This window comes from Aedes albopictus, chromosome 3 (assembly GCF_035046485.1).
Source record: "Aedes albopictus strain Foshan chromosome 3, AalbF5, whole genome shotgun sequence".
NCBI lineage: Eukaryota > Metazoa > Arthropoda > Insecta > Diptera > Culicidae > Aedes > Aedes albopictus.
In genome coordinates, this window is record NC_085138.1 from 21,289,684 (window position 1) to 21,317,683 (window position 28,000).

General features: G+C 40.8%; 1 protein-coding gene across 6 annotated transcripts in view; it reads left to right on the plus strand.

Moving 5' to 3' along the window:
* Window positions 1-28,000, plus strand: part of LOC109418319 (spectrin beta chain, non-erythrocytic 5) — a 289,495-nt gene that overhangs the window by 237,558 nt on the left and 23,937 nt on the right. For 5 of the 6 annotated variants that reach the window (XM_062860375.1, XM_029864202.2, XM_029864214.2 and 2 more), the window contains 5 exons: window positions 7,609-7,725; window positions 22,035-22,421; window positions 22,746-27,527; window positions 27,593-27,738; window positions 27,938-28,000. In XM_062860375.1, the coding sequence (XP_062716359.1) occupies window positions 7,609-7,725; window positions 22,035-22,421; window positions 22,746-27,527; window positions 27,593-27,738; window positions 27,938-28,000 (5,495 nt within the window). The remainder of the gene's footprint in view (window positions 1-7,608; window positions 7,726-22,034; window positions 22,422-22,745; window positions 27,528-27,592; window positions 27,739-27,937) is intronic. The other variant, XM_029864200.2, reaches the window with a different exon arrangement.

Sequence of the window (28,000 nt, forward strand, 5' to 3'; positions counted from 1 at the left end):
GATGACGACGAACGGTGCAGTCAACGCCCCTGTATAAATTAATTCATATCGATGGCTTTCTTCCAACTTAAAAGGCCCAACCAAAACGTCCTAAACCGTCATCGTCGTCGTCAATTCGAGCGTGGCTAGAAAGATGATCGCGCAGTCGGATCGCAAGCCGGATTAAATGAGCGTCGTCGCTTCGGTCGATTGAATGCGGAAAGGAAAAGTGTGACCGCTCAGTCGGAATCGAAAATCCGATCTCCATGAGACTTTAGTCCGGATGATGGTTAGATGAGCTGAGTAGCAAGCAGCAGATGAAGCCCCTTTATGCCGCTGTGCCGTGCCGGAACTGTCTTCGCTTTCGACTTTCCAAGCCAAGTCGAGCCGAGCCGGTTAGGAAAAGGGAGAGTTTTGCGGTTGGTTGGTTGGATCGAATGCATAGCATACATTATCGATTGGATTGTGCCGAAATCGAGCGATTGCGGAAATCAGTAACAAATTTTGTCAGTAACATTTAATGTACTTTTGTGACGCCGCAGACGAATGTATGTGACGTGAACTATAGTATTGTTCCGATTTTATCACGCCCCTTTTCGAAAATGTTTTGTATTGCATTCCATAACGTGTCAATGAGTTGAAAATGGTTGATATAACATCAAACTTTTCAACTTGGTGTTCTAAATGAAAAAAATCAATTGAAACTATATCAAATGAACGTCGTCCGTTTGATAATTCAGAGTTACTTACGTTTACAAGCACGTTTCCTTCTACATGTACTTATCAATATGTATTTAGAATTTTTACAACCGTGAGAAATACACAGAATTTCTTCTATCCCAAACCCTTCAATGAACTCCATCGGAACTAAAAAAACCTTGGGAAAATACATTTTCCATAGAAATGCACCTCGCCAGCAGCCACCGAACCGAAAGCAGACCATAACGCAGAAAACAACAAACAATTAAGATAAACAAAAGTTCTCTGAACGAGAATTGAAACTGCTCAAGTGCGGGTCAACTAACATCCTACCTACATAAATTCTGGAAGTCAGAACGAAAGCCCGAACGTATTGCATCTAAAACGAGAAAGCATGCACATCGCCCCTTCGCGTGTGATCATTTCCCCTTTCATTCATCCATTCTTGGTCAGATACAGGGCTGGTAGCGAGTCAATTTTTGTGAGATGATCAAAATGATTGATCAAGTCGCTAAAAATTCTTGTTTCGAAGTTCATGAATACCTTTCTGTCCGGTCTTTGGTATCTATTTCCGTCTACGTAAATTTCAGGTGGCGCTTCGCAAGGGTTTCGGTGATATTTCGCTGGGATTGTAATCGAGATCTCGATTAGATTATGTTGCACTTCAGAAGCGATTATAGCAAGCAATAGTATTTGGTTGCTAATTCTACTACATAACGACTCCCCTTGTGCGTTTGGATGACCCAAACCGCACACTACATCAGCGTGTTGTTCCCAACGTGATGCTCTAGGAAAGTTAAACTGACATTTTATCTGAATCACACTGATATTATGAAAGCATAACTAGGGTGCTGTGGAAGTATCGATAAACAAATTCTGAATTTTGAATCTTTCTGGAAGGTTTTAGATTTATTTTTTGGTTCCTGGATCCTTGTGGGATGGATTTAAAAGATTCTGGGATTGTTCCCGAATTCTTATACAGGTCGGACTCGATTATCAGGAGTCGGATTCAGATGCTTCTCAAACATATATCTGAGGAACGGCATGATCTATAAAGCTGAAATAGCTCAAAAGTAGTGTGGTTCAATTTGTTTTTGTCAATTATCTTTGACAAATACGTAATAAATAAAAATTCTTTTTTTTTTGGTAAAGTTGTGGTCTCTGTTTCACTCTACAATTCGTTCTTTGACATCAAACTTCTAGCTCTTATCATTTTCTTGTAATTTCGATTTAAATGGGCGGCACAGTGTTTTTGCAGTTCTTACCTTGACAGTTGCAAATTTATGACCTGAAATGCGATGTTTAAATCAAAATTGCAAGAAAACTATAAGAGCTAGAAGTTTGATGTCAAAGAACGAATTGTTGAGTGAAACAGGGGCCACTACTTTTCCAAGAAATAATTTTAATTTATTACGCATTTTTCAAAGATAATTGACAAAAACAAATTGAAACACACTACTTTTGAGCTATTTGCTCTAGAAAACTTGGTTATTTAACTAAACCAATCAATTCAAAGATGCCATTTGATAGAAAATTAAATAATCGTTCGAATAAGGGTCAAAAAACTGCGGTAAGTTTGACCATTTTCAAGTTATAGCCAGTTAAGGCAATAATAGTCAAAAACATGGAAAGTTCAATAACTACGTAACGGTTGAGATTTGACCATATGCGTAGAACATTTTTTCACCATGTTTCACCCTTTAAAAAGTTTGCACTCATGAACCTAACACCCTGTATATGTATGTAGTTTGAAGGCATCAAAGCTCACGAACGGGTGAACCGATCAGCATGGCTTTTGCTCGGGTCGATTCGTATTCATGGTGAATGTATCATAAATAGAAAAAGTTACTAAAATCAACTTTTTTTTTTTTTTTTTTTATTTGTGAATTTTAACTTAATGCTAATTCTTCACACAACTGAAATGAATATGAGCGATGATCCCACAGCTGTCAAACAACCGCAACCAAAATGGCAGTACGACGTTTGCCGGGACATAAATATCTCTCACTTTGTCGATGGTCACGATGAGCGGAGTATATGGGGTGTTTCTCTGGCGATATGTTATACAGATCCCTTGCAATGGCAACATTTTGGAAGATGCATACAAACTGCCATTTTCTGAAGAAATTCCAGAATGAACACTGAATAAACATCTTTAAACCCCTGGTGGAATACCTAACAAAACCTCTTGAGATATTTTTGAAAAAAAAAACAATCCTGGAGAAATTCCCTAATAAACAAATTCTTTTAATGAATTCCTGGAGGAATCTAGAGAGAATTTCCTATAAGTACGATTGAAGGATGTCCTGGAGGAATTTCTGAGAAAATACATAGAGGAATACCCGGCGGAATTTCTGATGAAATCTCTGTGTGAATATCTGCAAGTATATCTTCCAGCCTTTGCATAAGAATCTCTGAAAGAATTTGTAGAAAAAATTTGAAGAAATCCTTGGAGGATTTTTTAACACTTTTTTTTAAAATAAATCCTTGGAGCAATTTCTGGAAGAGAAATGTCTTGAAGGAATATCTAAAAGACTGTAAAGAAATCTTGGGAATTTCCTTAATAATTTCTTGTGGTATTTCTCAAGCAATCCTGAATCCTGGAGGAATTTCTATGAAAAAAAAATCTGAAGAAATTCGTAGATGAATGGCTGGAACGATCTATGCAAGTTTTTTTGAAAGGAATTCTTGAAGTATTTTCTAGAGGAAACCATGCAACATGTTTTTAAGTTATCCGTGCAAGACTTTATAAAGGAGCTCTTGGCGGAATTTTTGAAAGACAGTCTATAGTCTAAAGAACATTTTATGGAAGAATTTTCTACTGAATTTCTTTGGGATTTCCTGGATTTTTTTTAAAGTAAATCTACAAGGAGTTTCCACAGGAGTCCCTGAACGAATTTCTATAAGAATCCCTGGGAGATTTTTTCAGGAACTCGTGAACGACTTTTTAAATTAATCCTGGGATGGCTTTCTGCAAGGATCCATGAAATCCCAGAGTTTTTTAATAATAATCTGTGGAAAATTATTCAAAGTAATCCTTGGAAAAATTTGTGAAGAGATCTCTGGATTAAATTCTGGAGATATTTTTGAAGAAATTATTAGCCCTTAAATAATACCTCAAAATTGTGAAGCAACCCTAGGGCAGTTTCTTTAGGAATCCCTGCAGAAAATAGATCTCGCACATGTTTCTTTAAAGAGTCACTTGTGGAATTTCTGAAACAATGCCAAGAAGATTTTCTGACAGAAATTCCGATTTTCAAATAAAAATCCCTGGAGCAATTTGTAAAGCAAACCCAGGAGAAAATTTTGGAATAAATACTTGGTAGATCGTTCGAGAGAATGCTTAAAGGACTTTCCTAACGTTTTTTCGAAGAAAAATCTAGAAAAGTCCCAAAAAATAGGGTAAATCTCTGATGGATTTTCTAAAGGAATCCCTGGAGGAATTTCTGCAGAAGCTCATACACAACTTTCTTACATATCTCATTGTGAAACTTCTTAAGAATCCCTAGTAGAATTTCTGGAGAAATTGGTAGTTGTTGTGGGAATTTCTGGTTAAAATTCTATTAAGAATTTCCAAAGTAACGCCAGTACATTTTTTTGAAGAAACTTGAAATATATTTTGAAAAACTCTGGATTAGTTTCTGAAGGCATCGCTGAAAGTTTTATTAACGGAATCTCTGCAGAAATTTCTAAATAAATTGTAAAGAAAATTCTGAAGGAATCTCTGAACAAATTTTTGAAAGAATCCCTCGAGGAATTTTTGTTCACATTCATGAATAAATGTTGGGAAAAAAATGGAGGAATTTAAGAGGTAAATCATGCAAGATGCTTTGAAAAAAATATTTGCGTAATTTGTAGAATAGGAGGAATTTCTAAATAAATCTCTGAAAAAAACTTCCGAATGAATAAATAAAAAAAAACTTTATGAAACTTTTAAAAACTTTTAGAAAAAAAATCTAAAGGAAAGAATTTCTGAAGCAATTCGTAAAGGATAATTTTTGAAGCAACTCGTAAGGAATTCCAGAGTAAATAAATCCTAGGAGACATTTTCACAGGATTTTTTGGGACATTTGTGCAAATATTTTTTTTGTGTATGTCCATTGCTCAAAATATTGTCTTTTGAATCAACCATATGTAGTTTTGGAGACAGAAGATTGCGATCGTAACAAGCTAGCGAAATAGTGGTTTATTCGTTTTATTAGCGAGAATTATTAATAATATGCCTACAACTCCGAGCCTTTTATCGAAAACTCAGTTTTCATGTAGTTTTTTTATGTGCTGGTACATTTTGTATACAATAATAAAAATCTTGCTTCGATTTTATGTTAAGTTCGGTTTTATAAACATTCCGGAAATTAAAATCGAGGTACATATACCTGTATTCTTATTGAATGGTTCTAAAATGCTTCAAGGCAGCTTCATGAATTCACCAGCGAAGCTTCAAGAATTCGTTAGTGCCATAACCTTTTGGAAGGTTTCCAGAATGTTCAAGGGATGATTTCAGAATGCTTCATGGTATCCTTTGGAAAACAACAATCTTTCTGAGGTGGCTCCTGAATCCTTCTGGATTAGTCCCAGGATTCTTTTGGGATGGTTTCCAAAGATTCTGGCATGATTCTAGAATCCTGGAGCGGGCCTGGTGTGATGGTTAGAACACTTGACTATCACGCCGAGGACCTGGGATCGAATCCCACTCCCGACAAACTCACAAAATGTGAGTTCTTCCTTCGGAAGGGAAGTACAGCGTGGGTCCCGAGATGAACTAGCCTAGGGCTAAAAATCTCGTTGATACAGATAAATAATAAATAATCCTTTTAAGATGGTTCCTGTTCTTTCGATCAGTAGAGAAGAAAAACAGACTGAATCCGGAAAAGCACCTTCGAATCCATCAGCTAGTGAGTATGGTTTTCAACGACTCAGGTCGGGCGCTGCACCGAATGTAGCAAAGAGTGATGACGAGCTCATCGACATTACACCGACTTGCAATTCTACAAGTGCATCGTCTGTGTCCGAACAAGCAATTCTAAGGCGCGAACCTTGTGCCATCGTTCAACGACAGTATGTGCTTTAAATATTCCACATTTCTTCACATTACGTCCCGATTTGTTGCAAATCATACATTAGGTTTGTTTAGCCTTAGGTTCTAAAGCTTCTTCTTAATCCTTCAGTAATGCTTCCAGCATCCTTCAGAAATTGTTTATAAATTCTTCAGGGATGGTTTCAGTTTGTTGAGGCATTGTTCCAGAATGCCTGGGAAGGTTCCATTATCCTTCTGGAATTCTTCTGGGAAAGTTCCAGAAACCTTCTTTGACGTTCCTTGAACCCTTTGAGCATGTTCTCAAAACCTTTCTGAAATGGTTTCAGAATCCTAGGCAGCGTCCATATATTACGTAACGCTAACATAGGTATTTTTCAACCTCTCTCATCCTCCCTCAGTAACGCTTTTTTGTATGAAAATCCTTGAATTTATGTATGAGCCGTAACGCTCGGTCATACTCCGCCCTCCCCCTAGAGTGTTACGTAATTTGTGGATGGCGCCCTACTGAATAGTTCCAGGATCTTGCGAGGATGAATCTCAAATCCTTCAGGAATGGTTCCAGAATTCTTATGAGATGTCCCAAAAATGCCCTTGCCCTTGGCAAACTTCGACAATCCTTCTGGGGAGGTTTCAGATGCCTTATAAAATGATACAACAATGCTTCCAATAAATTCAAATCTCTAACATTTTTGAGAGTTCCGGAATTGTTCAGGGATCCACACTGCTTAAGGGATAGTCACAAGTACACTCAGCCAAATAAACTTAAGATTTTCATCAGTCCGAATTTATGAAACGGCCTTTAAATAATTCGTAATTATTATAAAAAATCATAAGGTCGCTCAATGACGCAGAATCGTCTCACAGCTGGGCTTGAATGCATATTTAGCAACACGGTATCCTCAAGCGTCGTTGGTAGCCGTGCGGATTAAACACGAGCTCAGTGATCCCGACGTGCATAGATCGACTCCAGTCTGCATCATTTACCGATTTTTTTGCTCCTTCCATGAAGTTTATCTTATGAAATTATTCATAACAAGCATGATCAACTTCCATAAAGTATTGTTATGGTATCCATACTGATTAATTATAGCAAAGATTCATAAGGTAGTTTGATGAATTTCGTAAGGAATTTTCTCTGACTGTAACAATCACAACGATAGCATAACCGCTACCAGCCCTGTAGGAATACCGCATTGTTTTTCGTTGCCTACCACCATCGCGTCCGCCGTAATGCCCAAAACCGAATCAGTTCATTGAATTTTCAAGAATAAGGCAAAATAAGCGGCGCGCGCAGCATCCATCTCATTGCCAAGCCAACGAACGGGGAACGGCCGGCATCCACAGAGAGTTGTTTTTGTTTATGTTTCCTTTATTTGCCCATTTCTCATGTTTTCGTTTGTTGGTTGTATTCGTGTACGCAGACGACCCCCCTCTGTACAACGCGGACCCCGTCGCGGACGAGAAGACCAGAATAGGTTAATTACTTCAGTTAAACTTTCTTCTCGAGCCCTCATTGTTATTCTGCGTCCGGATAATTTTCCGCTGGCGGCAGGTTACCTATATGTATAGACATTCGGTTGGTGGAACCGTTTCGGAGAATTTCGGCAATACCATACACCGCTTGCTTCGATACTGCGCGGTGCTGAGTCGTGGGGGTTCGTTCCTTCTCCTGTACAAGTGTCTAACGGTATGACGACGGTTTCTTCTAATCTTAATTTACAATTACCATGCCTTCTTTTTGTACCACCGAAACCATCTGCTGTCTACCCTTCGAGCGTGGTGTGAACAATCGAAATAATTTCTTACTTATGTTCAAGACATTTACAGACATCGTGTGTAAAATGTGAGTCTAATGTTTGTTTTAATTTTTCATTCTCTTCTTCAACTTTCAGGTCCGTCTCGAGTCCATCGGAGCGGAAGATATTGTCGATCACAATCCCCGGTTGATTCTGGGTCTCATCTGGACCATCATCTTGCGGTTTCAGATTCAGGAGATTGAAATCGATGTGGTAAGTAGCGTGGTACAACTGTTACAGTGGATGGGGACAAAGTTTTACTGCAATGATGTAGTTACGAGCTGTTACGAGAAACTAGGCTTTATTGGAGCTCATAGAATATTAAGAGCGACTACGCGATACTATAGTAATACATTTTAAAGGACTACTTTGGATAGTTCTGACAATGTCTTCTTATGTTGAACTAATCAATGAAAATGTTTGATTATAGAAAGCCTCTCTATACTGTGGAAAAGAATATTGTTACAAACGTAGACTTGAAGTTCTTAGATCCAGGAAAGTTTGGTAGTACCTATTGAAATATTTGATTTTTTTTAATTTCCATAGAATGGCACTTGAAATTTTAGAAAAAAATGGAGGTTGTGTAACGATGCCGTTTATAGTGATGGCGGTAGATTCAAGTCCCTCAATAGTGCATTGCATATGTATGACATACAATTTTTGAACGAACCCTGGAAGAAATTTACGAAGACAGTCCCAGGAAAAGATCTTAGAATGAAATTCTGGGAGAAAACCTAGGAAGAATTCTGAAGACACTCCGGCAGAAATACCTCCAAAAGAATCATAATCTAATCCTTCAGAGAAACTAAAAAGGCATATTCTGAAGGAATCCCTGAAAGCAGAGAGAGACCTCTGAAAAAATCCTGGAGGAATCCCTGAAGGCATCCCAGGTGAAATCCCTGAAGAAGTTCCAAAAGGAATCGTTAGACGAATCCTAAAAACAATTATTAAAATAATCTCGGAAGGAATTTCTAACAAATACTGGGATAAATTCCAGAAGAAAACCCGGAAGAATCAACGAAGGACCCTCAGGAAAAATTTCTTAAAGGAAACTTTGGAAGGATCTAGGAGGAATCCTCAAAGGCATACCTAGATGAATCCCGAGCGGAACATCGCAAGAATTTCGGAAAGAAATTCCGGGAAAATTCAATAAAGGCATCTCAGAATAGAAACTGGGAGAAGCAATTCCGGGAAGGACTTTAAGAAATCCTGAATGAATCTCGAGAGGAATCGCTGAAGGAAACATCGAAAAATTATTTTATTAATTCCATCAGAAGACAATGAAGGAATCCTGGGAGGAGTTGTAGAAGGAATCCTGGCAGAATTTTCAAAATAATCCTGAAGATGTTCCTGATGTAATCTCGGGAAGAATCCTAGAAGAAACCCCGGAAGTAATCCGTATAAAATCGATGAAGAAATCCCGGGAGAGAATTTCCTCATGGAATTCCAGAAAATATTCCTAAAGAAATCTCGGAAGTATTCCCTGCAAGAATCCCGAGAGAAATCTAAAAAGAGCCCTGGGCGGAATCAATGAAGGAATTTTGAGAGGATTTTGTAATGGAATTCCTGAAATCTCTGACAGAATGCTGTAGGAATCCCAGGAGAAATCCAGAAAGAAAACCCGAAAAAGATCAATTAAGAAGTCATGGAAAAAATCCCGAGACAAATAGTCAAAAAGTCGCCGGGGGAATTCCATAAAAAATCTCGAGAGAAATAAATGAAGAAATTTCAGAAGGCCGACCAGGCGGGAAACCTATGAGAAATTTCTAAAGAAATCCCGTTTAAAAGTAATGCAATACCTGAATGAATGCCAAACGGAATCCCGAAGCAAAACGCTAAAAGAATTTCGGGAACTGCAAGAATCCCGGGAGAAGTCGATGAAAAAATCTCTAAAGGAATCCTTGACGGAAACCCAGAAGACATTTTTAAACAGATTGTAGAAGAAGAAATCGATATAGGAATTCCGTGAGAAATCTATGAGTTCCATGTATACCTGAAGCCCTGTGAGAGTCCCGAAAGGAATCCCTGTGGGAATCTTGGGAGAAATTTGGAGGAATTTGTGAAAAAAAAAATCTCCGGAGGAATCCATTTTTGAATCCAGAAGGATCCCTCGAAAGAATCCTTAAGTATCGGAGAAGAATACTTAAATACTTAAGTATCGGAGAAGAATGGATGAATCCTGAGAGGAATACTAGGGGGAATTCCAGGAGAAATTCTGAAACGATCTACAGGATTCTCGGGAAGAATTACAAGATCGAACCCTCTAGGAATCCATACAGAATTTCTTACTGATTATTAATGGGCCATTCTTGATCCTCGCATAGCTTCTTATATGTATCTGGTGGTTTGAACGATACAACTGTTCCCACGCTTGAGAAGTTCGAGAGGGATGATGGTTGGGTTTTCTGCGAACTTTCAGCTCGTTAGAGCCTTATTTTAAAAATAGTGATAGTGATTCTACTAATTCTCCCAGATATAACCTGTTAACTCTTTAACCCTCGTTTTGCATGAGGGTCGTTTTTTGACCCCAACCGTACACTACATGATCAATTAGGTAGGTAAATAAGGTTCTTGCATTCAGGATCTGCTGTAGGAAGTCCTTCAGGAGCTCCTGGTGGAGTTCTTTTGCTTCTGAAGTCCTTCGCGTAAATTTTCATAGTCCCTTGAGAAATTTTCATAGGAATTTATTCACGAGTTCCTCGAAGTGTTTCTTAAGGAACTTTCAAGGAAATTTTTGCAACAACATTTTTGGAATTCTTTCAAAATTCTTGGAATTCTTGGAGTTTTTTCAAAAGTTCTTTAAGGAGTTCCTTCAAAAAATCCTGGAAAATATTTACTTTTTCAAAATTTCATCATATATTTCTCAATTGTTTTTTTTTTTCTCGTGGAGGAATTTCTAAATGTCTTGGAATCTAGGGTAAATTTTTAGAAAATCTCCCAAAGAGATTCGTTAATGGAATTTCTTGAAAAAAATCTATATAAATTCTTAAAGAAAGAGGAGAATTTCCCTGGCAAAATTTTGGATTATCCGAACTTAGTATTTACCTTAGTGGATCATTATAACTTAGTATTTATCTTAGTACAGTATCTAGCTATGTACAAAAATTGAAGTCAGTTGATCAGTTAGTTCCAGCCCTAATTGAATAACGTAATACTCGTATAGTTTGAATAACGGAGTTCTGTTGATTGAATGAGCAATTTCTGAAAGCATTTCCAATGGATATTGTTGAAACCTGCTCGTTATATTCTCCATTTTGCCATAAAAATTCCAAAAACGATTAAAAAAGTTTGCATGACAGAGTTTCCTCGTTTAAAATTCATTCAGTTCTGAGTGTAAAAATCCGTCAATATTGACAAAAAGTTATGATTCTTATATTACAAAAATTTATGATTCTTATATAAGTTCGAATTGTTCAAATGTCATCGCTTGAAAATCTTTAAAATGTTTCTACAAAAATAACTGTCTTCACAAAAGTTCAAATAGCTGGCAAATGTTATAGTTATCGAACGTATACTGTATTTCATTACCACCACATTATTGGATACACTTTTTATTTGTCTTTATTAACGTTGCTTTTCGCCCTAGGTGAGTTTGCCACGAACGTTGGATACACTTACACAAGGAGTAACATACTTCTTCAATGTATAATGGCTTCTGTTTTTGCGGAAACGACGTTTTTTACTTCAGCTTTATCAACAATATTGAAGTTTACATTTCACTTTATTGTAGCACAACTTACAATCGCATTCGTTCTTAAAACAATATTATCAACCATCACAGTCATCGTATTTCCAACCACTTTCTCTGTAACATTTTTTACATTTTACATATTTTTTTAACCTTCAACACTCATGCCAATCTCTCATTTCTTATCTTTCATCATCATCATCACCATCTCTCATCTCTCTCTCATCATCATCGTCTCTTTCTCTTATTTCTAATCTCTCATCGCTCATCTCATATCATCATCATAATCTCTCAACTTTCATCTCTCATCTCTCATCAATCATCTCTCATCTCCCATCTCTAATCTCTATCTCTCATTAGCATTATCATCACTCTTCGCTCATCTCACATCTCTTACCTCTCATCACTCATCATCATCTATCATTTCTCATCAACATCATAATCTCTGTATTTCATCTCTCTCATCTCCCCGCTCATCTTTCATCATCATTATCTATTATCTCTTATCTCTCATATATTTTACCTCCTATCTCTCATCTCTCATTATCATCAATAATCATCTTCAGCCTACCCTATAGGAGGAATTCGCTTGTTGTTGTTGCGGCATAGGTTCGCGGGTTGCTGATTTGTAGGCGTGAGATAGTAAACGGACACAACCCAAGCAACCAAAAGTTCGGATTCCACTTGAAGAACGAACTCAGAAGTTCAAGTTCGGTTCAATTCCAGGTTTCGTTGAACTTAATTCTCCAAAAAGTTACTCTTGTATTGTTTGTGAACTTGGAAGTACATGTACAAGCTTTTGACTTCTCTTCAAAACGACATTAAAGTCGAAAAAAGGTTCAAAAAGAACTTATGTTGAACTTTAAAACAGAGTTCAATCAAATATTAACCGAACTCATGTTGAACTTTTGCGTGCCTTTAAAATTCAAATATAGTTCATTTGAACATATTCCAACAACTTGAAATCATCCGTTCCGAACTTGTTTCGAACTTGTTTTGAACTTACTACTGAAAGTTCGGATAAATATTAACCGTACCAAAAGTGAACTTCACTTGAACTTCGGCGACAGCGGGGCCGGGGAGAAGTTCTCATTCAATTAAATCACTCGGAAATCGAGCCCAGCAGCCACAGCTTGTGTTAATTTCACAAGTACACTTTGTTCCACTATAATATTTGAACGTACTTACTTGTAATCAACGCAAAGGATCCGTATTGTGTGGCTCAAAGGCTGCCCCCGCAGCGGAAAACTGTTCCCCTCAGGATGCCGCCGGGGGTTTTTCGGCTGCGCACAAAAATTTTCCAGCTTTGCTGGATGTTTTCACACCCGTCTCACTTGTCACTGCAGCGCACCGGTAATCGACGCAATCGTATTCACTGAAAACCAATCTGAAAACTTATAATCTTTTCTTGAAGTCGATACACTGGCCTTAATTTATTGCTTTGCACTGCGAACCACAACAAACTGAAAATGTCAAACTGCGTAAGTTCACAAGAAGTTCCACGTGAACTTCTTTCGAACTTTCGACTTCAAAAACAATTCCAAGTTCAGGGAAAGTTCACACGCGAACCTGATTGAGCTCTACTATATGATATCAGCACATTGAGTAAAATCCCACGGTGCATAACAACGCATACATGGAGTAGTGGTTAGGCACCGACTTTCAACGAAGAGATCCCGAGTTCAAATCTCAGTAAGTAAAAAACATCAAACATTATTTCAAGGTATTAGTCAATTTGGATTCCACATGAACTAATGGTTCTTAATAATAAATTACTTTTGAGGACTATACAATTTTTTTTTCATTTTTTCGAAGTTTATTTTTAAGCTGAATAGTGTTCCTTTCAGCGACACAAGTGTACTTTTTGTGAACTGAAGTTCGGTTAATTACTTAAGGACAAACGTCATTAAATCCCGCTTCAAAAGTTCATTAGAACTTTAAACGCACAAATCTCAAGAAGCAAGCCCCAAACAACAGTGAATTTGATTATTCTGTTCTTGCTCACTTGTAATAAGCTTAAAATAAGAAGATCAGGTGCGCTGGTTTTGTTTACGTTGAGATTTGTGCGCTCGAAATCGTGAGTAGGTGCTAAAGTCGGCCATTGTGGCGGCCATCTTGGGATTCTAACAAGTCTGTCCTTAAAAAGTGAGCTGAATAGAATGCTATTCATATACCTTCGAATAGCTGATTAATAGCTGATCCGAACTTTTGGTTGCTTGGGAATGACCGAATTGGCCTAAATCCTTCACCAACAAGGATGGTTGCAAATCATGCAAATGCAGCCTCATCTTGATCGTTTGTTTCGTTTGCTTTGTTTATCCGGTGGCACATCATCGCTGTAATTGATATGCATATGTCCTGTTTATATTTTTTTCAGTATCTTTCTCAATCCCTACAGTGTTGTGATTTCGGGAGGAACGGAAACGACTTTTTCAACCGTTTCTGGTACTTTGCGTTGTTAATGTTCAAAATAGATCCAAGATGGAGATTCCCAAGATCTTCTGCAAACAAATCAGCAGTGGTAGCCGTGTTGTTTCGTAGATGCTTTCTTGCTATCCCTCAGCTTTCAGTATGTAGTCTACGAATTATTCCGTTATAACGTAAACCAACGCTTGAACCACTATATTAGTGGCAGCATGTTGTCTGCGGTAAAACGAAGGTCAACGTTTTCCATATCCGGTATCGAAATAATAGACGCCAAACGGGTCTAATTCCAAGAAAATGAAGGTTTCTGTATAAAATAAAATAATTACTGTCTCACGAAGTTGCCACTGACTGGCGGCATGCCAAAATCGCACAATATGGACTGATGATGAATCGAGCATTTACTTGACGTAAGGGTCATTCATAAAATACGTAAAACAACAAAGGTTAACTCTGTAAACTATTGAAACAATGTACAAGTTTTAAAAATGTTATGTATAATATCTTCAGGAAACTAATTATTCAAAAAAATCGATTACGTAATTTTCGATCAATCCCTTACGCATTGCAACTATTACTGGTAACTCTAGGGAACCTCTATACAGCACTTGCCCGTCTGTCTGTCTGTCCATCCGGCGATGATCAACTCTTCAACACAACAACCTGGCGAGCCGGCGCGGCCGACCGATGATGATCGAATGATTACTATTATTAGGGGTCCAAATCTAGGCAAATCTTTTCGTGCTTTGTTTTGATCGCAGACACACGGCCTTATAGATCAGCAGTTGATTTGGTACAAAACGGCCAGCCAGCCAGCCGATCAACCGGCAGCAAACCCAACCTACCTACACTTGACTTGTCCTACGCAAACAAAGCTCCACACGGCTACCGAATTCGCCTTTTGATTGACGGCCATATTTTCGACTAACCTGCTTTGGTGGATTCTCTCCGCGTGTGTCTTTCTGTCCACGTCTGCAGGGGTTTTCAACGTATTTTGCGTTGATGTCAGAATGTGGACAATTCCTTCCAAACCTTGATTTTTTTTATCTGTATTAACGAGATTTTAAGCCCTAGGCTAGTTCATCTCGGGACACACGCTTTACTTCCCTTCCGAAGGAAGTACTCACATTTTGCGAGTTTGTCGGGAGTGGGATTCGATCCCAGGTCTTCGGCGTGATAGTCAAGTGTTCTAACCATCACACCAGGTCCGCTCCACTAACTTGAATTTTTGAATACCTCATAACATTGCAGAAGGTTGCACATTCCGGTGGAAACTACAACATTTCTCAAATTTCTTTTTTCATAATTTTTGCTTTTAATGTTGTGATATTGCAGAATGCTATCACAAGTTTGAATGTAAACAGAAACCATTGTGTCATTGTATTAAACTTAATTTCACTATATTTCGTTTTTTTTCCTACAGGCCTCTAGAGCTATTGTACGGCCAATAAAGATCATGTCAGCTGCTTAATTGCACTATACCAACACACAAGGCGAAACAAGTTCTTTGGGGAAACTTGAGAATGATTTAAGTTTCGAAGGTTTTTAGAAGGATTTCATATCATCAGTGAAATCTAAGGTCCTGATCTGGAAGCAGTTTTGAAAGTTCTAGTAGACTGCAAAACGTAAACTTAATTGAAAATTTAGAATGCATAACATGAAACATGATTTGAAAAGACGTTTAGTAATCACGCCGAGGACCTGGGATTGAATCCCACTCCCGACATAATCACAAAATGTGGGTCCTTCTTTCGCAAGGGAAGTAAAGCATGGGTCCCGAGATGAACTAGCCTCTAGGGTTAAAAATCTCGTTAATACAGACAAAAAAAAAACACGTTTAGTAGTTGAACCATATTTTTTATGAAATATTTGTAACAGAAACTTACCAAATTCTACAACTCAGGCATCTAATATGAAGCTCCTAGTTTGAAATTGACATTTGTCTTTTTCTTTCACAAAAATGATAAATGCTCTCTAAGAATCAACTCATCCCTTGTTTGAGAACCGCTGTTCAACATCCCCGAAAGAAATATTTGCGATTTTCGACGTTTTGTTCTTCTCGTGTCTGTTTCCTAGTCTCCTGTCCTGTACACAGATTGACTTTGTATACGAAGGAAACCGGTTATCTGCTGGGCCTTTGGCCGCGCAGTAACTTGGTCACAATCTTCCTCTACCACCATCGCCACCACCACATCTTGATTTGCCGCTTTTTCTGGCATTATGTTACACTCATGTCATGCAAATTTTGGCTGGACTTTCTCGGTTCTTTGGATAAACAATCATTAATCAGATGCAGATGACGACCGTTGCCCGAGTAGGGATGAATTACAAATTGAGGTTTGCTATTAAAATAAATGCATGGCATTTTTTGTTGGATCGCGCTCTAAATTCAAAAGAAATATAATATACAGTATTGGCAAATAAAACTTACATACTTTCTTCACTTAACATATGTAACTTAATTACCGTAAACCGGGGTCAAATTGATCAGCGGGGTGAAATTGATCATTTGGCTACTACATTGTAATTCCATACTAGGAACTCTTAAGGCGAAACTGGAAGCATTTTCTCAATTTTTCGGTTTTTGATTTTTTATTAAATAACGAAGCAATATTTTCAAAATCGGTTTTCGTGCACATGTAGAGTATGGATCAAGGTATCTTCTGAATTTTTTTGAGGTGGAAAATGTTTTCCATTTATGCAGAAACCATTTTTTCGTGAAATTTTGTTCAAAAATGGTTTCTGCAAAAACGAAAAACATTTTCCACTACAGAAAAAAATCAGAAGATACCTTGATCCATACTCTACATGTGCACGAAAACCGATTTTGAAAATATTGCTTCGTTATTTAATAAAAAATCAAAAACCAAAAAGTGAGGAAATGCTTCCAGTTTCGCCTTAAGCGTCGTAATGATCTTAAACTTTTTACGTCATCTGGTCCGTAGATGTCTAGAGATGAGTGTAACATTTTATTTTTTTAGAAAAAAATTAGCTTTGCCTTAGTTTTTCAGGAATTTGTAATGTATTACTCATTTAGCTGAAATCATGGCTACTAAACAATCGATTGCTAATAGGACTTCCCGTAAATTCTCTGTTTTAACATTTTTGTGGACCCTTGGTTGGGAAGTTATGTAGTTAATAAGAACATGAAATAGTTAAAAAAAAAGTTCATTTTATGTTGAAACAGTCATTTATTGTGACAGAAATCACTTATTTCAAATGAAATTGCCTACCTTTAGGCGTTTAAGTGAAAATTTCAAAATTCAGTAACAAATTTTGAAAACGACGTATAATCAATGCTACACCATTGATTATACGTCGTTTTCAAAATTTGTTACTGAATTTAATTTTGCGTTTAGAGTATTAAATTCACTAGTTGTAAGATTTTAAACGCGTTATTCGTTTTCAGAAAAGCAAAATTAAGCGGAGAAGGAAATTTTCCTTTCCAACCGATGCTTAATTGTATACTGATCAATTTCGCCCCAAATTGGCATTTTCAATTTTTTGATATTTGGAGTTAATTAACTTAAAGTTTAAATTTGTTGAACAAAATTCTGTCAAGTGATTCCGTGAAGATCCACTGGGTACTGATTTTACAGAAATTCTTTTGGCAATATTTGGAATTCCACTAATGTTATCCGCAAAAGTTGTTTTAAAGTGATCAATTTGACCCCGGATTACGGTACCACTTAGCAATTTCTCGTAAAATTCCTTAAAGTGCTCTTATGGTGCTGATAAATAAATTTCGACGTAAGACCCTCAACGATTTTTGGACAAAATTCTTTGGATAAACTTCAAGATAACATTTACGTTGGAATTATTTGAGATATTTCTTAAGCAATTCCCAGTAAATTTTTTGTAAAATTTTTGTCAGAACTAACTAGAGAATTGACAGAAAAAATATGAGTTTTAGTGTAGTAGTATTAGGGAGCTTTTATAAATTACGTCACGCAAAAATTGTGCATTTTCAACCCCCCCCCCTCTCCCCTGTGTCACACTTTTTGTATGATACCTCTGAATTTTTTATATCCCAAGTAACAATTTAAGTTTTGTTGTGCTCTATAAGAGATCTTCATGACCAATTTTATAAAACTTGAAATAAAACTGATTTATACATCAAAACCTCTTGATAACCTCTTTAAGAGCATCTTTCGTTTTCGTTTCACGTCAGCTAATTCTTCAATATGGCGACGACCAGAATTGGCGAAAATAAAACGAAAGCAAGTTTGCTTTTATGATGACCGCAATAAACCTAGCAGTGTCGTAGTTTTTGCTTTTCCACCATCTGTTGAGAGTTTGAACAGTTTTATAGTGGTAAGAATGAATGCCAGAAGGTTTACATATAGGAGAGTTTTGTTTACTCTTAAAATCTGGCTTTATGGATATCTTCAAGTATACAGTCAGGTTTTTTTTACGCGGTTTTTTTTACGCGGTTTTCATTTACGAGGTTTTTTTTACGCGGATTTTTGAATTAACGCGGTTTTTTTTTACGCGTATTTTTGAATTAACGCGGTTTATTTTTACGCGGATTTTTGAATTAACGCGGTTTATTTTTACGCGGTTTTTTGAATTAACGCGGTTTTCATTTACGTGGATTTTTAATTTTAAGCCGGAATTTTTCCAAGCATTATTATAGTTTTTTCTACATATTTCTGTAGTTTTGGTGCTTAACAGCATTAAAAAGGTAGAATATGATGCAGAGTAATTTTCTGGATATCCAAGGACATCCAAACTGTTCTGAGTTTAGATCCTAAAGTCTACGTCTGTAACGGTAACTTCTTGCATCATACAAATCAACGATTTGTAATCTATTATGCCCAGTAAGTCTTTTAAAAGTTCAATAGACAGTTTCAGATCAGTCGGGATATCCTAGGTCATCCAAACTGTTCTGGAGTTTAGATCCCATATTCTACGGGTGCAGCGGTAACTTCTTGCATTACACAAAGCAACGATTTGTAATCTATTTAGCCCAGTAAGTCTTTTGAAAGTTCAATAGACAGTTTCAGATCAGTCGGGATATCCTAGGTCATCCAAACTATTCTGGAGTTTAGATCCTAAAGTCTACGGGTGCAGCGGTAGCTTCTTGCATCATACAAATCAACGATTTGTAATCTATTATGCTCAGTTAGTCTTTTGAAAGTTCAATAGACAGTTTCAGATCAGTCGGGATATCCTAGGTCATCCAAACTATTCTGGAGTTTAGATCCTAAAGTCTACGGGTGCAGCGGTAGCTTCTTGCATCGTACAAATCAACGATTTGTAATCTATTATGCTCAGTTAGTCTTTTGAAAGTTCAATAGACAGTTTCAGATCAGTCGGGATATCCTAGGTCATCCAAACTGTTCTGGAGTTTAGATCCCATATTCTACGGGTGCAGCGGTAACTTCTTGCATTATACAAAACAACGATTTGTAATCTATTAAGCCCAGTAGGTCTTTTGAAAGTTAAATAGACAGTTTCAGATCAGTCGGGATATCCTAGGTCATCCAAAATATTCTGGAATTTAGATCCTAAAGTGTACGGCTGTACCGGTAACTTCATTTATAATACAAAGCTACGACTTGTAATCTTTCATGACTTACTGAGCATCTCAAAGTTTAATAGACAGCATCAGATCTGTTGAGATGTCTAATAACATCCAATCCTTGCTTGAGATTACATGAACTTTTTTTCATTGTACAAATCTACGATTTGTAATCTATTATGTCCAGAGATTATTATTATATCTATTATTGTATCTACCTATCAAATAATTATGTCTATTATGTCCATTTCTGGCTGTTCAATTGGCTGATTTGGAATATTTTAAAACTATTTTGGAATAATTATTGATTTAAACCCTGTCTAATTATGTGTAGTTACTATTTTTAGCTTCAGAAACTACTGTCATAGCCATAGACTTTAAAAACTGAGTTCCAGAACACTGGAGCTAGCTTTTTCTTTTTTCTCGCTCACTCTCCTAAACAAACACGAGAAAGAGAAGGATGAAAGAGGGGGCACAGGCCCCCTCTCTCATCCCGCTCTTTCTCGCGTTTGTTTAGCAGAGTGAACAAGAAAAAAGAAAAAGCTAGCTACGCTAATGCCTGTTCTAGAGGGTCTCAGGAGTTTCAGAGTGTTTCCGAGATATTTCATGAGTGATCCATGGTGTTTAAGGCGGTTTCAGGAGTGTTTCGGGGTGTTCAAGGGGGTTCAGGAGGTTTCTGAAGCGTTCCTGTTTGTTTCATAGGCGATCCATGAAATTCCACGCAGTTTCAATCGTGTTTCAGGTGATGTCAACAGATTTCAGGGGTGTTTCGGTGGGTGCCAGGGGTGTTTCATGGGCGATCCATAGAGTATCAGGGGGTTTCAAGAGCGTTCCAGAGGCGTTCCAGGGATGTTCCAGAATATTTCAGGGAGTTTCAGGGGCATCCCAGTGGGTTCCAGAAGCGTTCCAGGATGATTCAGGTGCGTTCCAAGGGGTATCAGGAGTTTCAGAGGGTTTCTGAAGCGTCTTATGGGCGATCCATGGCGTTTTATGGGAGGTATGCACTTCAAACGGAATCGCTCAAGTAATTTTCGTTCAGTGCATTATTTTTCCGTGACCGAAATGGTCAAGAAATTTAACACAGCAAGCCCCATTTGATTTGACGTTTCGTTTCAGCTCCGTACTAGGATCCGGAATAAAGCGACGCTTTTTTATTTCTTGAGCGATTCCTTGCCTGAATTTCCCACGCATCGAGATAGGCCAAGAAATTTCTTGCGATCTCCGTACTACCCATTAGAGGCGATTCATGTAGTTTAAGCAGCATTTACGGGTTGTTACAGGGAGCGTAAGGAAATTTCGGGGGCGATTTATGGGGTTTCACGAAGTTTCATGGGGCAATCCAGGGGTGTTTCAAGGGGTTTCATGAATATTTTTTTATTCTTCAATCACTTAACCTAATTTACAGCTCTATTGTCCACTAGGGCACTGCGTGAGCGATTCCAATTGGAAGCTGTACATACACTTTGTACAGCGCCTAAATGTATTCTACTTCTAATTGTACTACATCGAACTGGTGGCCGTTGCGCTGCTATCACTTGCTACCCTATCATGGTAGAATGATGAGCTCGAGGATGTTGATGTGTCACTGTTGGTTGTTCCTGTTTCCAGTCCGATTGAGGGTCCTTTATGGGTTGCCGTTCGCCGATGTCAAAGTATCCGGGTTCATTTGAGCCATGGGCTCAGAAGAGGGTCAATGTCAGCTGCTCTCAGGGGGAAAGAGCAACTGACGAAAGTGCCGGGGCTGGGATCGAACCCATGACCATCTGCTTATAAAGCAAACGTGTAGCCACTACGCCACGGGCCCCGGCAATTTCATGAATATCTAGGGTAGTTTCAGGGGCGATATATTAGGTTTCAAGGGGTTTCAAGAGCGCTCCAGAAGTTTTTATGTGGTTTCAGGGGTTCCAGAGGTGTTCCAGGAATTTCCATGGGGTCTCAGGAACATTCCCGGAGTGTTGTAGGACGCCTGAGTAGGTATCATGGATCCACGAGACTTTCAGGGGTTGTCAGAGTTGTTTCAGGTAGTTTTAAGGGTGTTCCAGGGGTTGTAGGAGTATATGAAAGAATTACGAAACCCCTTCGAAAACCTCCTAAAACTTCTTTGAAGGCCTCCTAAATTCCGCCTGAATCCTTCGCAAACCCCTCAGGAAAGTTCCTGAAATTTCCTGAAAAGCCTTAATACGCCAGGAAACTCCTCTGAAACATTTCTAAAACACTTTCGCATGCCCCAAAGAACCCCATGTTCATGCGCATATCGGAGTGTAGTTAGGAAACGTTTATTTGTGGCATAGGGGTTCAAGCATTGGTGCGTAGATGCTAGGCGTAAAATGAAAGATTGTGTGAAAGATTACTGTGAAGAGGCACAGTTTACTTGGTTAGATATCTTGTGGACGTTATATGATAGATTTACGTAGGACGTTATGTATATGATAGGGTGTACGTGAGATCAAGAGAAGAGAGTATATAGAAACTAGATAGATACAAAGTTGGAAGTAAGGGACAAGCCAGGGATTGAACCCAGGACCTTCTGCATATGAATCAGAAGCGGTACATTGTCACATTGCCAACACTTTTCCTAAAACAGCAGCCATTTTGAAATGTGAGCCACCATAGTGGATTTTGGGCTGCCATCTAGTATTTTCCAGTCATAAATTGGGAACTCCGAACTTAATGATAATGTTTAAACGGAATACGACAGTGAAATATGTCATGCTTTTTATATTTTGTTAGTTATTTACTTCTACTCGGGAAGACCGAAACAAAATTAGCACTAATTTATTCGACCTTGAGGGAGTTCGGAGCTTTTTCGAAAGCGATCATATTTATAAAACTTGTGGTTAATTTAACTAAACGTTCCTTCTGCTTTCTTTCCCCCTCTCCCCGCAGGACGAAGAGAACGAGTCATCGGAGAAGAAATCCGCCAAAGACGCCCTGTTGCTGTGGTGCCAGCGCAAAACCCAGGGCTACCAGCATGTGCACATTACCGACTTTACCAACTCGTGGCGCTCGGGGCTGGGCTTCAACGCGCTCATCCACTCGCACCGGCCGGATCTGTTCGACTACAACAGCCTCATGCCGGGCCGGAACATCGAGAACCTCAACCACGCCTTCGAGGTGGCCGACCGGGAGCTGGGCATCCCGCGGCTGCTGGACGCCGAAGACATCGACACGGCCCGGCCGGACGAGAAATCGATCCTGACGTACGTGGCCAGCTACTACCACACGTTCGCCCGGATGAAGAACGAGCAGAAGGGTGGCAAGCGAATTGCGAATGTAAGTACTTTTGTTTACATTGAATATACTTCTACTGGAATTTGTTTCGGAATGCTTCCGTACAGCCAAAGTAATATGGAACTCGAAAATTAAGATTACGGTCCGGAATGATTTAACCGAACTGACGCAAACTCACTAGCAAACAATGGGAGAGTAATACCGATGAAAATGTGTCTGTGTGTATGTATGTGTGTGCGTGAGAATGTGTTTAAATGCATAGAAACATGACGAGTGACCTTTTAATTGTTTCAAATTACAAGAAGATGTTCATGTCAAAATTAATTTACTCAACATCCCCTTCTTAACCCACGATCCGAAAACCAGATCGTCAACAAACTGATGGATGCCGACAAAAAGAAAATGCAGTTTGAAAACCTTATCACCGATCTGCTGAGTTGGATCCGGAACAAAACGACCGAACTGGAGAAGCGAAACTTTCCCAACTCGGTCGAGGGCATCCAGAGGGAGCTGCTAGCATTCAAAGAGTACCGAACCATTGAGAAACCACCTAAATACAAGGAACGATCAGAAATCGAAGCCTTGTTCTTCCACGTTAATACCCTGCTGAAGTCCCTGAACCAGCCACACTACACCCCACAAGACGGAAAGATGATCAACGACATCGAGAAGGCATGGCAACGCTTGGAGAACGCCGAGCACAACCGGGAAGTGGCCCTCCGAGAGGAACTGCTCCGACAAGAAAAGCTAGAACAACTAAACTACAAGTTCGAGAAGAAGTCAGTATTAAGAGAAGGATACCTGAATGAGATGATCCAGGTCCTGTCGGATCCGCGCTACGGAGCGAACATTCGACAGGTGGACGCCACGGTCAAGAAGCACGAAGCCATATCCGCCGATATCCTGGCGAGAGCCGATCGCTTCAACGACCTCACGGACATGTGCAATGAACTACACAACGAAAACTACCATGGAAAGGAGCGGGTCCAGAAACGGGAAACCGAAGTCATCGGCAAGTGGAAAGAACTACTAGAACTACTGGAAAATCACAAACTTAAGCTAACCCAAATGAGCGGGCTCATGAACCTCCTGCGAGAAATCGACGCCACCATGAGCACAATCCAAGCCTTGAAGGTCCAATTCGCTTCCGAAGACGTTGGACCTCATCTACTTGGAGTTGAGGAACTCCTGCAAGCACACTCACTGCTAGAGCTACAAGTCACCACGCTTGGCGAGACGCAACGAAGATACATTCGCCAAGGAGAAGCATTCAAGAAGTCCGGTACGAAAGATACCAGCCAGCTCGACCAGAAGCTCACCGAACTGGCCAAGTCCTACGAAGAGCTGCAAGGCTGCAGTGCAGAACGCCGAGCCCGCCTTGATGAAGCTCACGATTTCTACCAATTCGTGGAAGACCATGAAAACGAAGAAGGCTGGCTGGTGGACAAACAGCGTATCTGTAAGGCCGGAATTACGGCCAAAGATCTGCGCGCTGTCGTCTCCCTACAACAGAAACACAAAGCCCTCGAAGACGAGATGAAAGTCCGCAAACCAAAAACGGTCCAAATCACCGAAGCCGGTAAGAAATTGATCACCGACAAACATCCCCGAAAAGCGGATGTCCAGGCCAAAATCGAATCCCTCCAGGAACACTGGAAAGCCCTCGAAGACCTGGCAGACGTACGCAAGCGCCAGCTTGACGACGCCGCCGAGGCGTACCAATTTTACGCCGACGCCAACGAAGCGGACTCGTGGCTCAACGAAAAGATGGCGCTGGTCGCTTCTGATGACTTCGGAGTCGACGAACCCTCCGCTCAGGCTTTACTACAACGCCATCGGGATCTTCAGGGCGAACTGAACGCCTACTCTGGAGACATCCTGAACCTGAACCAACAGGCCGACAAGCTTATCAAAGCCGGCATCTGTACCCTAGATCTGTCGGCCGAGCCAGAACCAACCCAGGAACTGGAACAGGAAGAGTGGGTCAACGAAACTCGACTGGTCCCCAAGGAAGTCTGGGAAGAAGAACCCGTCGAACGCCTAGAACACAAAACCGTCACCGAGAACAAACTGCTGCCGCACGTCCGGGCGCTGTATCCCTTCGAAGGCCAAGGCATGAAGATGGCCAAAAACGAAATCATGATCCTGCAGAACAAGACCAACCCGGATTGGTGGAACGTCCGTAAGCTCGACGGATCCGAAGGCTTCGTACCCGCCAACTACGTCAAGGAGATCGAGGCTCGCCCGGTCCCCTGCCTGATTCGCAAAGCCGAAAAGGTCAAAGTGATGCAGAAGGTCAAGAAGACTATCCTGGTCAAGCAGGTCGTACCGGTGAAGCGCGTTCGACCGGCTAAGGTCAGCCAGGTCAAACCCCTGGTCAAACGACGCGCTGAGGGTGATACCTCGATCGACAGCAACGACAGTGTCGACAAGCGCCAGAAGGACATCAACAGCACGTACGATCAGCTGCAGGAGCTGGCAGAGAGGCGCCGAGCTTTGTTGGAAGACTCGATCTGTCTGTTCCGTTTCTACCGCGAGTGCGATGATTTCGAGAAATGGATCAAGGATAAGGAGAAGATGCTTCGTACGGACGATCCCAAGGACAACGTCGAGAGCGCCAAGAGGAAGTTCGAAACCTTCCTCACAGACCTCTCCGCTTCGTCGAAGCGTGTGGAAGCCATCGATTCGGACGTCGAAGACTTTGTCCGGCAAGGGCACTCCCAGCTGGATAAGGTCAAGGCTCGCCAGCGACAGATTCATCAGATGTGGGAGCATCTGAACTACCTGAAGGGACAGAAGGAGAAGAACTTGGAAGGAGCTTCCAGTGTGGAGTTGTTCAACCGCACCTGCGAGGAAGCCATCGACTGGATGAACGAGAAGATGACCCAACTGGATACGGCCGAAGTTGGTCCGGATCTGAAGACCGTACAGGCTCTTCAAAGACGGCACGAAAATCTTGAGCGGGAATTGGCACCCGTGCAGGAGAAGGTAAGCCGAGTAAACCTCCTCGGAAATACAGTGAAAAACTCGTATCCTTCCGAGAGAGATAACGTCACCGAGAAGCAGAAAGACATCCAAGGCTTGTGGAAGAAGGTCGAGGAAAAGGCCAAGGAGCGTCGGTCCCGATTGGAGAACGCTGTCGGTCAACAAATCTTCACCAATAGCTCGAAGGCTCTGTTGAACTGGATCGATGGGGTGCACAACCAGCTGAACGCAGCCGAACCTGCCAGGGACGTTGAAACTGCCGAGAACTTGTCGAAGAAGCACAACGAACTTGGCGAGGATATCAAGGCCCACGACGATGAGTTCCAACAGCTGGCCAAACTCGGCAAGCAGCTGATGCAGCGAAATCCCAATCTGGTGGAGGTACCGGAAACTTTGAAGAAGCTGGCTGCCGAACAGGAAGCGGTCTACGCAGCTTGGAAGGTGAAGGAGCAGAAACTGCAGCAGTGCATTGAGTTGCAGATCTTCAACCGGGAAGCGGATAAGATCGACGCCACGACCAAGAGCCACGAAGCGTACTTGGAGTACGACGATCTTGGCAATTCGTTGGATGACGTAGAGGCCATTCTGAAGCGCCACACTGATTTTGAAAACAGCCTCGGAGCTCAGGATAAGATCCTGAAAAATTTCTCGGAAGGGGCTGACAAACTGATTCGGAACAATCACTACGATGCCAAATACATCGCTGAGCGTCGCGATCAAGTACTGTTGCGAAGGGAAAGAGTCAAGGATCTGGCTCAGAAGAGACGCAATGCGTTGCAAGCCTCGAAAGACTTCCAGAAGTTCAGCGCTGATGTGGATGATTTGAACACCTGGTTGGCAGACAAGGCCAAGATCGCTGGCGATGAGAGTTACAAGGATTTGACGAATCTTCCCCGAAAGCTGCAGAAGCACAAAGCTTTTGAGAGGGAATTGCGTGCCAACGAGGGGCAGTTGCGCACCGTTAACAAGGAGGGAGAAGCACTGATCAAGACGAATAACCGAGCGGAGGAAGTGACGGTAATGCTCGCAGCGGTGAACCAAAAGTGGAAGGATTTGAACCAATCGTCGCTGGAGAAGGGCCGACGACTGGAGCAGGCTTCTCTGCAGAGAGAACACAATCGAAACATTGAGGATGCCAAAAGCAAACTGGAGGAGTTGGGTGCTGCGCTGCAGAGCAAGCAGGTCGGTAATGATCTGCGTAGTTGCAAGGATTTGATGAACAAGCATCAGATGGTGGAGAACGATGTTGGGCTGTGGGAGCAGAAGGTGGCCGAATTGGTAACTTCTGGCGAGGAGATGGCCCATGAGGGACATTTCGATGCCAACAATATCAAGAATGAAACGAAGAAGCTGCAGAATCAGTTCAGGCATTTGAAGAAGCCTGCGGCGAAGCGACGAGAAGCGTTGGACGAGAGTTTGCGCTTCCACAAGTTTGTGTTCGAGCTGGACGCTGAACTGCAGTGGATCAACGAACATCTACCGGCCGCCAGTTCCGATGTTATCGGACAGAACTTACACCAGGCGCAGAGTCTGTACAAGAAGCACAAGAAGTTGGAAGCTGAAATCGAGGGTCATCAGCCGATGATCAACAAGACGTTGACCTCGGCCGAAAACCTGATCAATCAAGATCACCCGGAGAAGGAGAAAGTTAAGGAGCTGTGCAACACGCTGGATCTTGCGTGGAATGATCTACAAGCGAAGGGCAATGAGCGATCCAAGAAGTTGGAACTGTCGCTTAAAGCTCAGCAGTACCTGTCGGAAGCCGGGGAGATCGAGACCTGGCTGGGAGAGCGCAATAATGTACTGCGATCAACGGATTACGGACGAGATCGTGACTCCGCTACCAAACTGCTGACGAAGCACAAGGGTATCGAACTGGAGTTGGACACGTATTCGGGAATTGTTTCGGAGATGGGTCACGCTGCGTCGGCCATGGTGTCGTCGAAACATCCGGACAGTAAGGTGATCGCCGCTAAGCAGCAGTTGATCGAGAAGATGCTCAAATCGCTGCAGAAGCTGGCAGCTCAACGACAGCTACGATTGATGGAAAGTCTCTACCGACACGAGTACTTCATGGAGTCCGCCGATTTGGAGCAGTGGATCAAGGAGCAGGAGCAGGCCGTCAACTCGGAAGACTACGGCCATGATTATGAACACTTATTGGTGAGTTGTTTGGAGGTGCGTAAGTGCAGGGGTTACGGACGACTAATTTGCATTTATTTCGCCAGATCTTGAAGAACAAGTTTGACGACCTGAAGCACCGCATCGAAGTCGGAGCAGAGCGGTTTAACCAATGCGAGGAGTTCGCCAAGAAGCTCATCGGTAGTGACAGTCCCTACGTGGCAGATATTGAGAAGCGACAGGAGCAGCTCAGGTAAGATTCTTGAATTCTTTCGGAGTTTTTGTTCCGGATGTAACTTGTTCTGTAAATAGCTTGAAACTGTATTCTTCTATTCTTCTTGCAACCTATATCTTCTTCTCGTTCTGTAAAACCTTTAAAATAATGCATGCCATTTGCTGGGAATGCCTTGGCTAAACCTGAACAATACTATGAATGTCCCTGAATTCACTAGAGGGAGGCAGCCGGTCTACACCGAGGCCCAGTTGGATGTCGTTGAACAGCATGATCACATCTG